The sequence below is a fragment of the Cervus canadensis genome, chromosome 9 (assembly GCF_019320065.1).
Source record: "Cervus canadensis isolate Bull #8, Minnesota chromosome 9, ASM1932006v1, whole genome shotgun sequence".
Lineage (NCBI taxonomy): Eukaryota > Metazoa > Chordata > Mammalia > Artiodactyla > Cervidae > Cervus > Cervus canadensis.
Window position 1 is genome coordinate 377,264 of NC_057394.1, and position 13,162 is coordinate 390,425.

Below are 13,162 nucleotides of genomic sequence, written 5' to 3' on the forward strand. Positions count from 1 at the left end.
GGCAACAGATGGAGCAGCCATGTCCCCAGCCATCAGGATGCGGCAGGCTCTCGCATCCTGTGTCGGGAACAACACGGCCCACAGGCCATCGTGTTCACTCAGTGAGTGAGGGCTTCACCCGGGGCTCAGCGGGTGAGGAGTCCTCCTGCAATGCGGCAGACACAGGTGATGGATCCCTGGGTTGGGAAGATCCCCCGGAGAAAGAAATGGCAACCCTCTCCAGTATTCTTACTTGGAGAATCCCATGGACAGTGGAGCCTGGTGGGCTACAGTCCGTGGGGTCGCAAGAGTCAGACACGACTGAGCGACTAAGCATGAAGTGACAGTTGAGATGATTTTTGATGACTGCATCTAGAGGAAGAGGACACAAAGGCCGAATTCGAAACCTCCATCTGCGCAGTCCACCAAGCTCTGGTGGCCTCCGGCGTGACCGTCCTGAAACCCTCCCTTGGGCATGGAATCCTGCCGCCAGCCTGGCTCTGCCCCCAGAGACATCCCGAGCACAACTGACGTGTCTGTGAGCTCTGCCACGCAGCGTCCAGGTTTCACAAGCACCGTCTCTACACCGTCAGGTCGGAGTTGAGAGAGCCGGCCGTGCGGCATCGCCACCCCTCCAGGACCTGCTTCAGAGCTCCACAGGTGGAATGAGCCTCCGCACACACCCGAAACTTCCGGACAGCGGCCGCCCACCCACATCTACCCACCGACGGCCCCCATGGTCTTCCGTCTCCTGGGGTTTTACTTCTTAGGAAACCGCTCTCTATGATTTGGAACCATAATTGCAGAGGAAAGGCACAGAAACACAGCAGGATTATCTAATTTGCTTGCCAAGGACATGCTGCTCTTCTAAAATCCTCTTGTTTTCTGCATGCCAGTCATGGGCCAAAATGTCAGTGTCCGTCTGACCAGTCTGAGAAGGACAGACTGGAGGGGACTTGCAGCTGTCGCTCTGGGCCGCCAGCTTTGTGGAGCTCTGAGCCCGGCAAGAACTGAAAGTGTAGTTAGGACGCAGGACCCGCTCTGAGCAGAGATGCTCTGAGCTGCACTTTCACGGTAGCGGGGCCTCTGATCACGGAGGGACTCAGGCAGGCGGCTCCCGAGATGCAGCCACAATAAGGAACTGACTTCTGATCAGCCAGGAAGTCACTGCCCTCAGCGCACGCGTAATGCGCTCCAGATGCCGTGGCACCGCCGGACGCCAGGACGGAAGGTCGTCCATCCACGCTGGCGGGTCGTGCGGGCGGCCGGCCCCTAGCCCCGCCCCCACACCCTCCAGCCTTCCCTCTGGCTCCTTCTCCCATCCCAGCACCGCATTCTTTCCAACTTCAGGGTCTGCTTGAACCAAGCAGGAGTTCTCCTTCCACTGAACACAGCACACAGAACCGGGTGTGCTGAACGGTGAGAGGCATTAACAAAACGTGCTGTGTTTACGTCGTGGATCCAGAGGGGGACGCCTTTGACCCTCTGTGCGCCAGGAGTCCCAGGCTGGCGGGAAAGCAAGGCTGACCTGCCGTCTCACCCGCACGCCGCCTGTGGCCGAGTCCCTGCCGGGCAGAGCAGGGCCCGAGGCTTCACGAGGCCTTCTCTGGCTGGGGGCGTGGAGCACAGCGCTGAGGCCTGGGCCCGAGTCAGACTGGCCCTGCGGATCCTGCACCCGGCCCTCATCAGGACAGGAGCTCAGGTGAGGCCATCAGCGGGACGTGCGGCGCCTGTCGCCTCCGCCACTGTGTGTCCTGGTCAACCCGGGAACAGCCTGAGTCTGAGAAACGAAGCCATGCAGAGAGACTGTCCTGTGAGCCTGAGCAGACGTCAGGGGACTGACCACCACCCCAGGGCTGGCTGGCAGCCTGTCTGCGTCCGGGGAAGCAGAGGACAGCATGCCGGGCGGGCAGCCCCGAGGGCCTCTGCATGTCCTGGAGGGCAGCTGTGGTCCCATGACGACTGAACCTGTCCTCCCGACATCTGACCACGCTCCCTGGACCCTGAGACCTGCTCCCTGGGGGCCCAGAGAGACGGCACCCAACTGGCATCCAGACCAGCTGGGCAGATGGCTCTCCTGGAAGGAGCAACTGAAATAAGAAAAACCTGAATGTTCTGGCTCAGAAAAATGGAGGAGACAGAGGAAAGAATCAGTGAACTGAAAGCTGAGCCAACAAGAACCACCAAATCTGAACAACAGAGAGAGAACAGACCCGAAACCAAAACTCTCAGAACGTTAGGGACTGCAGGGCTATGGCTTTGTGTCATAGGATCCTGGAGGAGACGAGCGTGAAGACGGAGCTGGAAATGCTAAAGAAAACATAAGTAAGGACAGAAACAGCTGAGATTTTGCAAAAGGCCTTAAACCCACAAAATTAAACTGGGAAAAAAGAAAGGATTCCAAAAAGGAGAAATCCACACCAAAAAACCAGCAAAATCAAACTTCTGAAAGCTGAAGACAAAATGAAATGATGTTTTACACATTTAAATCAACAAATTTAGAAAACCACTCACATTACAACATTGTCTCATGAGAAAGCAAGAAAGCCTAAAGGACAGAGCCTGGCATTTTCAGACGCTAAAGGAAGGATAGGCCTAGAGGCCTGTATCCGTGACAACAGCTTCAGGTTGAGGGGAAATCAGAGAATCTCAGCGGAAGGGAAACTAAGAAGACATGATGCAGAAATCCTTAACAAAGCATTAGCACATAGAATTCAGCAACATGTAGGAAAATTTTATGCCAGGGACAACTGAAGTTCATTCTAGGGATGCAAAGCTGTTTCAATATTTTAAAATCATCCAGTGCACTTCACCATATTAACAGACCAAAGAAGAAAAATTACATGATCCTATCAGTAGGGGACACACACAGAAAAACCATTTGACAAAAATCGGCACCTATTCATGCATGATAAGACAAGTACCAGGAGTAACATCATGAATTGGGCAGGGTGGCAAGAGTCAAGCCCAACATAAAAAAAATCAACTGTGTCTTTATGTATCAGTAGAAATACACCTACATGTATATGGTCAAGTCATTTTCAGCAAAGGTGCCAACGTAACTCGGTGAAGACAGAAATACCTTTCAGCAACTGTTGCTACAACCGCTGGGTATTCAGAAGAAAATCAACACTGACCCTTACCACCCTGCACACAAAAACTAACTCAAAATGGATCCTAGCCCTGAGTGTTAAATATAACACTATGCAGGATTTCCAGGAAAAAAATGTGCAGTTTGGGTATACACAAAGATTTCTTTGGATCCTAAATGCACGAGCCATGAAAGAGACTTGATCAATTGGACTTCATCAAAATTTCAACAACTTTGCCTTTGGAAAAGCAACATTAAGGAAACAAAAAGGAAGTAGATCAGAAAAGGAATATTTGCTTTTTCCCCTACACTGAAAAGACATTGATGTGATTCAGCAACACTATCTGATGAAAAAATACTGACAATGGAAAATAAAAGGAAATATCCTTAACATGTTTTTGCCTTTTACTTTGGTGGGAAAGCCTCCTGAACGTGTGCTCATTGCCAGGTTTATTCTCCTCTCTTGGCTGCACATCTGAGCTCATAAATCCTCTCCATGAAGACAAGCTGCCTCCACCTGGAAGCTGCCCAGATGTTTTTGCCCAACACATTTCAACATTTCTTTAGACTTAGAGATAAGCAAAGAGAAGGGGGTGGGGAGGAAAGTCTTACTGCATCGTTGGGCCAACTGCCCAGGGCAAATCCTTCTGCTGGGGCGGGTAGGGGAGGGAGGCAGGGAGAGGTGGAGACCCCCAGGCAGAGAGGGGTAACGAGCACAATGGGCCCAGACAGGAGTCCCGGACCCTGAGCCCAGCTGGTCCTGGAGACCACTCTGGGCTTGTGCTGAGCAAGCTCTCATGGAGGGGCTTACGACTGAACATCCGATCCATGCGGCACCGAGCCCAGGTCAGGCTCCCAGACTGTGAAGCGGCTCAGACTTCAAGTCCAGGACAGGAGGCGACTGTGGACTGTGGGCTTGGAGGGGTTCCTGATGAGGTGATGAAGCAGGGACAGAGCGGGGTCCCCGGGTGAAGCACACAGCTTTCAAGGGTCATCAGGGCCATGGCAGGAAGCCTCTCTGTGTCCACTGTACTCAGCAGTCTAGAAGTCCCACCCGATGCAGTAAGACCAAACGGAAATAAATAAGAGCTGGGACACCAGAAGACGAAGGGAGGGGTGGAGAAAGGAAACAAAGCTATTACCACTGATATGTGACATCTCTAAAAATGTCTGTATTATGGTTTTACACACATCATCTGGGGCCCTGGGAAGTAGGTCTGATCACAAACATTTTACAGACAAGGAGCCAAGGCTTTCAGAAGGTAATGAGTGGCATTGGGAAAACTGAATATCCACACGCAGAAGAATGAAACTGGACCCCTGTCTTATATCATACACCAAAGTTAACTCAAACTGGATAAAAACTGTAGAACTCCTAGAAGAAAATGCAGAGGGAAAGCTCGATACCGGTCTTGGCAAAGGTTTTGGGATTTGATACCTAAAGCACAAGTGACAAAAGCCAAAAATAAACAAGTCAGACGACGTCAAAGTAAAAGCTTCTGCATGGCAGAGGAAATAATCAACAAAACAAAAAGGCAACCTATAGAATGGGGGAAATGTTTGCAAATCATGTATTTGGTAAGGGATATTGCTGTAAGGAACTCATACAACTCAACAGCAAAGCAAATAATTTAATTTAAAAATGGGCAAAGGACCTAAATACACATTGTCCAAAGACAACATACTTTGGACAGTGGTCAACAGGCACATGGAAAGATGCTCAGCATCACTAATCATCAGTGAAATGCAAGTCAAAATCACAGAAAGATATCTCCTCACATTGTCAGAATGGTTATTGTGAAAAAGGCAAGTAACAAGTGTTGATGAGGATGTGAGAAAGGGAAGCCTCCTGCATTGTTGGTGGGAATGGCGTTGACAAGACATGGAAACAACTTAGGTATCTGTCAATAGGTGAATATCACATTATGGTTATAAGTGCTATACATTGTAACATACATATATACATATATTTATCACATACATCACATTTTATTTATCCATGATTATCATAAGTATACACACATATGTATATTGGATAATTATGCATATGTAAAATGGATAATCACTCAATCACGTCCACATGGACAGTAGCCTGCCAGGCTCCTCTGTCCACAGAATTCTTCAGGCAAAAATACTGGACTGGGTTGCCATTCCCTTCTCCAGGGGATCTTCCCGACCCAGGGATTGAACCTGGGTCTCCACTGCAGGCAGACTGTTTACCGTCTGAGAAGGACTGATGCTGAAGCTCCAATACTTTGGCCACCTGATGTGAAGAGCTGACTCATTGGAAAAGACCCTGATGCTGGGAAAGATTGAGGGCAGGAGGACAAGGGGGTAACAGAGGGCAAGATGGTTGGATGGCATCACTGACTCAATGGACATGAGTTTGAGCAAACTCCAGGAGTTGGTGATGGACAGGGAGGCCTGGCGTGCTGCAGTCCACGGGGTTGCAGAGAGTCAGACATGACTTAGTGACTGAACAACAAACTGGATAATAATTATTCAGCCAAAAGAAGAGGTAAATTCTGCCATTTTACACGACATGGATAAAACTTGAGACCATTACACCAAGTAAAATAAGTCAGAGAAGGAAAACACAGTATGATCTCACCTGTATGTGCAGATCTAAAGCGTCCAGTTTGCAGAAATGGAGAGTGGAATGGCTTCCCCATGGGGGCTGGGCTTTCAGGAGATGTTGGTCACAGGATACAAGCTTTCCATTACAAGGTGGATAAGTCCCAAGGGTCTGATGGGCAGCCCACAGCAGCACCCGCAGTTAACAACACTGAGCTGAATATGTGAAGTCTGCTGAGAGTAAATGTTAAATGTTCTTAGCACACTCGGAACAACATGGTCACTATGTGAGGCAACACATGTCAGCTGACCTTAGTGATGATCATTTTACAACAGATGCATGCATTGAATTACCACGTTGTACACGTCAAACTCACACACTGTTGTTAATAACATCTTAATAAAGCTCGGGGGGGAAAAGACCTGGATCCAGCAAATGGTGTGTTAAGAACATAAACACAGGTCTGGTTGATTCCAGAATCAGAGCTTCAAGTCAAAAAACTTTCCCTAACACCCAAAAGAATGGACTCACAATTAGTAAAACAAAAATGAAATGACAATGTTGGGTAATAAAATGAATATACAAAGCCAATAGCCTTTCCAGATGCTAGACTTTACTAGTTAGCCAGGAATGGTGAGGGCGGAGGATCCTTTTAAAATAGCAACACAGTCCACTAAACCTCAGGATTAATTAGGTCAAGAAATGTGACAAAATTCATATTGAGGAAACAACAGACATTGTAAGGCAAAGACTTGAGCTTCTTGAAAGATGTAAATGTAATACCAAAAGCAGAACCAGAGATGGGAAGAATGGTAGTCCAAGTGCATAAAAAACAGAAGACGTACAAAACCCCACGGTGCACACATTTGTAGAGAAAGTGAAAACACAGAACTCCACCACAGGGCGTGAAAAAGAGTGTGTCTGGAGGAGCACCGCGTGCTCTCGGAGCCTTTTATTGGTTGAAGTGTTTGGTCTGATGAGTGAAAAGCGTGGGGGAAGCAGGGATCCGTGATGGGGGTGACCCGCCACAGACGCTCCGTTTTGGCTGAATGTGCACCGCAGCTCACGCGTGTCCAGGCGTCTGTGCCTGACGTGAAACCTGCAGTGAACAGGTGACCAGTTGTAGAGGCCCATGACCCAGTACCAGCCAGATCAGTTCTCATTTCCACTTAGGAAATACCATGAAGCCTTTAGGATAATATTTCAGAGGAGTTTTTAGTAAACTTGGAAAGTACTAACAATATTGCTAAGTAGAAAAAGCATGTTGCAGAATCAAGTGGATAGCCCAAACACTTTTTTTGCGAAATGTAAATGTTGATATGGGGTTTCCCAGGTGACTCAGTGGTAAAGAATCCGCCTGCCAATGCAGGGGACTCAGGTTTGAGTCCTGGATTGGGAAGATCCCCTGAATAGGAAATGGTAACCCACCTTTCTTCATGACTGGAAAATCCTATGGACAGAGGAGCCTAGCAGGCTATAGTCCATGGGGTCACAGAATTGGACATGACACACGAAATTAAAAGACGCTTACTCCTTGGAAGGAAAGTTATGACCAACCTAGATAGCATATTAAAAAGCAGAGACATTACTTTGCCAACAAAGGTCTGTCTTGTCAAGGCTATGGTTTTTCCAGTGGTCATGTATGGATGTGAGAGTTGGACTGTGAAGAAAGCTGAGCGCCAAAAAATTGATGCTTTTGAACTGTGGTGTTGGAGAAGACTCTTGAGAGTCCCTTGGACTGCAAGGAGATCCCACCAGTCCATCCTAAAGGAGATCAGTCCTGGGTGTTCATTGGAAGGACTGATGCTGAAGTTGAAACTCCAGTACTTTGGCCACCTCATGCAAAGAGTTGACTCATTGGAGAAGACCCTGATGCTGGGAGGGATTGGGGGCAGGAGGAGAAGGAGATGACAGAGGATGAGATGGCTGGATGGCATCACCGACTCGATGGACATGAGTTTGAGTGAACTCCGGAAGTTGGTGATGGACAGGGAGGCCTGGCGTGCTGCGATTCACGGGGTCGCAAAGAGTCGGACACGACTGAATGACTGAACTGAACTGAGCACGCACACACACACAAGGATATATGCATGTATATGTTGATATGACATGCATATTCATGCATCTAAATGTGTTAAGATATCGAGTATGAGTGAAAGTCTTAACAGTGGTGATCTCTCAATGATTTTATTTCCTTATTTGTGTTTTTCAAATGGTGTGCAATTCACATGAATTTGGATGGCATCACCGACTCAATGGACCTGAGTCTGAGCAGATTCTGGGAGACAGTGAAGGACAGGGAAGCCAGCCATGCTGGAATCCATGGGGTCACAAAGTGTCAGATATGACTTAGCGACTGAACAACGACATTCCAAATATCAGATGTGCCCCATCAGAAGTCCTATTACTGCAAACATTTACTTGGAATAAGACATTACCTACTACAGCCAGCTCTCCTTCCTTAGATTTTAAGTGGGACTTGCCTATATTTTTTTGATCAATGGTTTTCCCACCAAAATGAGGAGGATGGCGCCAGCGTGGAGATCTGAAGCCGGGTCCCTGTCCGGGGCGGTGGGGCAGGGGTTTCTGTGACTGCCCTCAGCCACGCACCCTGCTCTTCTCGTTCTGTGCTACCCTGCTTTCCAGAGGAAGGCAGTGACCCATCTCCTCGGGGCTCAGAGTGTGGAGGAAGTCTACCAGGAATTTGAGATTGTCCATAGATGGGTACGTTTTATTTTAAAAGTTGCTAATTATTTCAGTGTATTGTAGAAAAAACGTGCAGCAAGCACCATGAAGCTGATTTTACAGATATATTTTCAGGTGGCACTGGATGTATTTAAGATTTTAATCTATTAAAGGTGCATGAAGTAAATACTAAAAATATTATTATTTTTAGATATGGCAGATACTCAGATATGGCAAAACTTTGGAATTAGCATGCAAAAGACTGAAATTTGAGAAACACTCATGTATGAAATAATGCTTGGGCTCACGGAATAAATACCGTTATGTTGTATCTGTGTTTTCATTGCTTGTAAATATCTTGAAATACCTTTGCACACTGCTTTCTATATAGGCACCACTTGTTCTGAAACAGAATAAAACCCCACCTCAGCAACATAAGTGGGTTCCAGGGAATCCAAACAGGCAGATCGTGGACTACGTTTCTGTGAGGTTACATGACCAGGGCAAGCTGGGCCAAGCCTCTGGCTACATCTGACCAGATGCCACCTCCTGGTAATGGTCCACCTCGCTCTGGCTTCATGTCTAAGTGGACGGCTCTTGTTGTTACTGGGACCTGCAGCGGACAGGGACATACGGCAGACAGGGACAAGCTGCAAGTGCTTACTTGACATCCACCAAGCATTTTCGATTCAGAAGTCTGGGGAGTGAGGGCTCAGACAGCCCCTCTCATTTCCTCATGGGCGTTTCTATGATCCTTTCTCCTTTCTTCAAATATAAAATTTGACAAGTAGGTGCCTGGGGTTGACAAGTAGGTGCCTGACAAGTAGGTAGATGGAGGTGGAGTCTTCCTTTCAACAATGCTTTTGGGCAAGGTTGGCTATGGTATCCTTGCCAAGATTTACTTTTGGAAAGTTTCTGGAACTAGCTTCTGAATCGGTTTCCACATTGCTGGTAAGAGCTTAAAAGTCATGTGTGGGTTGCCACGTGGATCAGACTGCTTATTAACTATCTGATCTTGTGCAAGACACCCAGTCGCTGGACGCCTCAGTCTCCTTATTTGTACACTTGATACGAGACGCCTCTCCCAGGGGACTGCTGTGGGCTTAAACAAGACAGCATACGTATCACATCCTGAAGACAGCAATTATTGTCGAGATCATTTTGTTATTCTGGCTCCTCCACCGCGACTACCCTCATATCTACAAGTGAAAACTTTCAGATTCAACCGGTTCCTTTGGGGACATCATCTTTCTGCACTTCTCAGTGCTTCTGGAGTATTACAATCCTGCATCTCTGCTTGCTCTCTTAAAACATCTATTGCAATTATAAACATGGTATTTGAATACAAGTGACCTGCCTCATGTTTACAAACCTTGACTTTTCTCTCCTTTTAAAATAGTGTAAATTCATCAGAGCTTGAGCAACAGCATGAATTTGGAGGCCTCCTGCTCAGCACATGGTCTCCGTGAAGATTCTTTGCTTCCTCCCCCATGAGGCACCCCCACCTCAGGACACGTATCGGTAATCGGACAGGGATGGTCTTTTTCTCCAAATGCCTCATCATTTTTGGAGAGCCTCGTGCTGGACTTCTATTGTTTTTTATTGGGGGTAGTATTATTGGGGCTTCCCTGATGGCTCAGATGGTAAAGCGTCTGCCTGCAGTGCTGGAGACCCGGTTCGATCCCTGGGTCGGGAAGATCCCCTGAAGAAGGAAATGGCAACCCACTCCAGTACTCTTGCCTGGAAAATCCCATGGACAGAGGAGCTTGATAGGCTACCGTCCATGGGGTTGCAAAGAGTCGGACACGACTGAGCGATTTTACTTACTTATTTATTATTATTATTAGTGGTTTCGCAGGTGGCTCAGTGGTAAAGAATCCACCTGCCAACACAGGAGACATGAGTTTGATCCCTGGGTCAAGAAGATGCCTGGAGGAAGAAATGGCAACCCACTTCAGTACTCTTGCCTGGGAAATCCTATGGACAGAGGAGCCTTTTGGGCTGCAGTCCATGGGGTGGAAAAGAGTCAGACATGACTGACAGGAGAGTGCGCATGCAGGCACAATTTGGGGTATTATCCTGGCTTCATCTGAGCATTTTCCCCAAGACTAGCTCTCCTTCTGGCCATTTTCCTGGGTCTGTTTCTTTCAGAAAATGCTCCAATAAGGCACTGATAACCAAAGTCACCAACAAAGGTCCTCTGCCTTTGCCAGGAGGCTTATTTGGGGAAAGTGAGTGCAAAGCCACATGTGCACTTACCCAGAGAGGCAGACACTCAGACACTCGGACAGACCGTCTTTGGAGACTCCAAGGCCCTGGTTGCGGTGGGCAGGCTGCCCGGGCCACCAGCGGCAACCTCACAGGGAAAGTATGCAGCGAAACAATGGAGCTGTGAGCAAATGATTCACGCCTCTTCCAGGAACACCGTGAACAGACCAAACACAGTAATTCCCCTGTGAAGGCTGCATTGAGAGGCAGCGACCTGCCAGCACTGCATGCCTTCCCGCCTGTTTCCGCATCTGCCTGGGGGTGGGGGCACAGGGCCGGCTCGGAGACACCAGTGGGGCATCCGCCCGCAGGCCCCGCCTCCCGCCCCCCCCCCCGCCCCCCGCCAGGTGCTCCGAGTCCGCTCCAGGAATTTCCAGTGAGGCAGCGAAGGGCCAAAACAGGAATCACGTGTACATGAGCAGAGAACACTCACAACCTGAAGCCATCGTAAAATGCTCATCACAGGGAAAGTGGGAAAGCAAAAAAACAAATGAAAAAAAGAAGAAATCACCCAGAGAAAACTGCAGTGAACATTTTTGCCATATTTTCTTTGAGAAATTTTGTATCATGTTGTTGTTGTTTAGTCGCTAACTCGAGTGTGACTCTTTGCTACCCCATGGACTAAAGCCCACCAGGCTCCTCTGTCCATGGGATTCTCCAGGCAAGAATGAAGGAATGGGTTGCCATTTCCTGCTCCAGGGGATCTTCTCAGCCCAGGGGCCAAACGTGTCTCCTGCATTGGCAGGTGGATTCTTTATTGCTGAGTCACCAAGGAAGCCCATCATAGTTCAAGAAATAGTTGTCCCCATACAGCAGAGGCACAACCTTATTATGACACAGAACACCTGACCATCACTTGCGGACGGACAGACGAATGTCATTAACTCTGGATCAGCACACCTCCATCCATCAGCAGAACCCACCAAGGGTTGACTAGTAACCTCCCACTGGGACACTTGAGTTGTTTGTATTTTTCACAATTACCCATAATGCTGTCCTGTAATGAATATCTCGGGGCACAAAGAGATAAATGTCTTTAGCACTTTTGATGTCTGTTTCTTGGTTGGCCTTACACCAAACTGGTGTTTTTAATTGAACAAAATCTATTCAAATATTGAAACACTGGCATTTTGTTGGAGAGTTTTGGAGAAAAGTTTATTTTTCTACCCTGAGGAGCTGTGCAAAAAATGTTAAAGCATGCATTACACAGAGTTTAAGAGAGTCCACCAAGAGAGTTACGCTTTTTTCCCCTATTCATGGAGCACCTGCTATTGCAGCCAGTATCCGAGGTGCTGGAAAATGTGCACAGGAAGCTTGGAATCCTCAGCGCACGCGAAGTCTTCCCCAGGAAGCCGGAGCCCATGAGCAGGGGTGGGTACCATCCTGAAGAGGCACCTGCTGGGTGGGGGGGAGGGCCTGCAGAACCGAGGTCCCAGGGTGGGAAAAGCTCCTGCCACATAGAGAACAAAGCACTCACAGGACATGTGACAGCATTCTCATCTCTTTCTTGGAAACTTGGCTCTAATTATTGATTTTTCATTGCTTCCCATACAGCTTGATATGTTTTGCTTCCTGAAACAACCCTGCAGGTTCCACAGGCAGGAGAAAAGAGAGGCTGCCGCCAAGGGTGGGGTGCGAGGCTGTGGGGGCGGCCGGGCACCTGGTCACCGGAGATGCTGAGACCTTCAGGGCCAACTCGGCCGGCGGGGGCGGCCCTGCCTGTGGTCCCTAATCTCAGAGCACTTTTTTCATCTTCCTTCAGTCCGGGGGTGGTTATGATAAAGCTTATTTTTGCTTTGTTGGAGCCTGAGGTCCAATTAGCAATGATGTATTCTTACTCCACACCCTTTCAAGTTTGAAATAAGAACCTCAGGCCCACAGGAGCCAAAAGCCTTTGTTGTGTTGACAGTTCAGAGCATCTAAGCTCCTGCTGTGCTGCAGGGAAAAGGACATCTCAGCGACAGGAATCTGCTTCTAGACTGGGCCAGGGGATCTGAGCATCCTGCAGCTGTTTCTGAAGCTCCCGTCCCTGCCCCCGGCCTGTCTGGATGGTGACTCTGGTGACTCTGAGCCCTGGTCACCACCAGCCGTAGGCGGACCTCGTGATCGAGCCTGAGGCTCCCTGGTGTCCTGTGGTCTCTGCATTCGCTGGGAACCACCTGCTGGCCCTTTGTGCGAGCGCTGCTCAGGTCCTGCACCCGACCCCAGCCCCTCCCCAGAGAACCAGGGACTCGTCCACACGTGGCCCAACAACAGAAGCACAGCGTCTCCGTCCAGATGCTCTGCACTGGGAGGACGGTGACTCGGCATTCCAAAGGGCCACCTTCCCTCCCGAGCCAGGACAACGAGGACGGCTCCACAGGCGGGGGCCACACTCGGCATGCGTCCACACTTGCCAGGTTCAAGAGCAGACCCATGCCCGCGAAGGAAGCAGCAGAACCCTGGCTCCCCAGGGGGGCTGTGGGGAGCCACTGAGAGGGGGTGAAGATTACATGGCATCCGGTCCCATCACTTCATGGTACATAGATGGGGAGACAGTGGAAACAGTGTCAGACTTTATTTTT

The 13,162-nt window shown here is 48.9% G+C and overlaps 1 protein-coding gene across 3 annotated transcripts in view; it reads right to left on the bottom strand.

The window, feature by feature from the left end:
• LOC122447193 overlaps window positions 1-13,162 on the bottom strand; it is a 33,033-nt gene that overhangs the window by 12,437 nt on the left and 7,434 nt on the right. The window contains exons 1-2 of one of the 3 annotated variants that reach the window (XM_043477682.1): window positions 233-1,343; window positions 119-145 (exon numbers count right to left, since the gene is read on the bottom strand). In XM_043477682.1, the coding sequence (XP_043333617.1) occupies window positions 119-145; window positions 233-351 (146 nt within the window). In that variant the 5' untranslated portion in view covers window positions 352-1,343. Of the gene's footprint in view, window positions 1-118; window positions 146-232; window positions 1,344-5,681; window positions 5,876-13,162 lie in introns of those variants that run through there. The other 2 variants (XR_006271160.1, XR_006271161.1) reach the window with 2 other exon arrangements.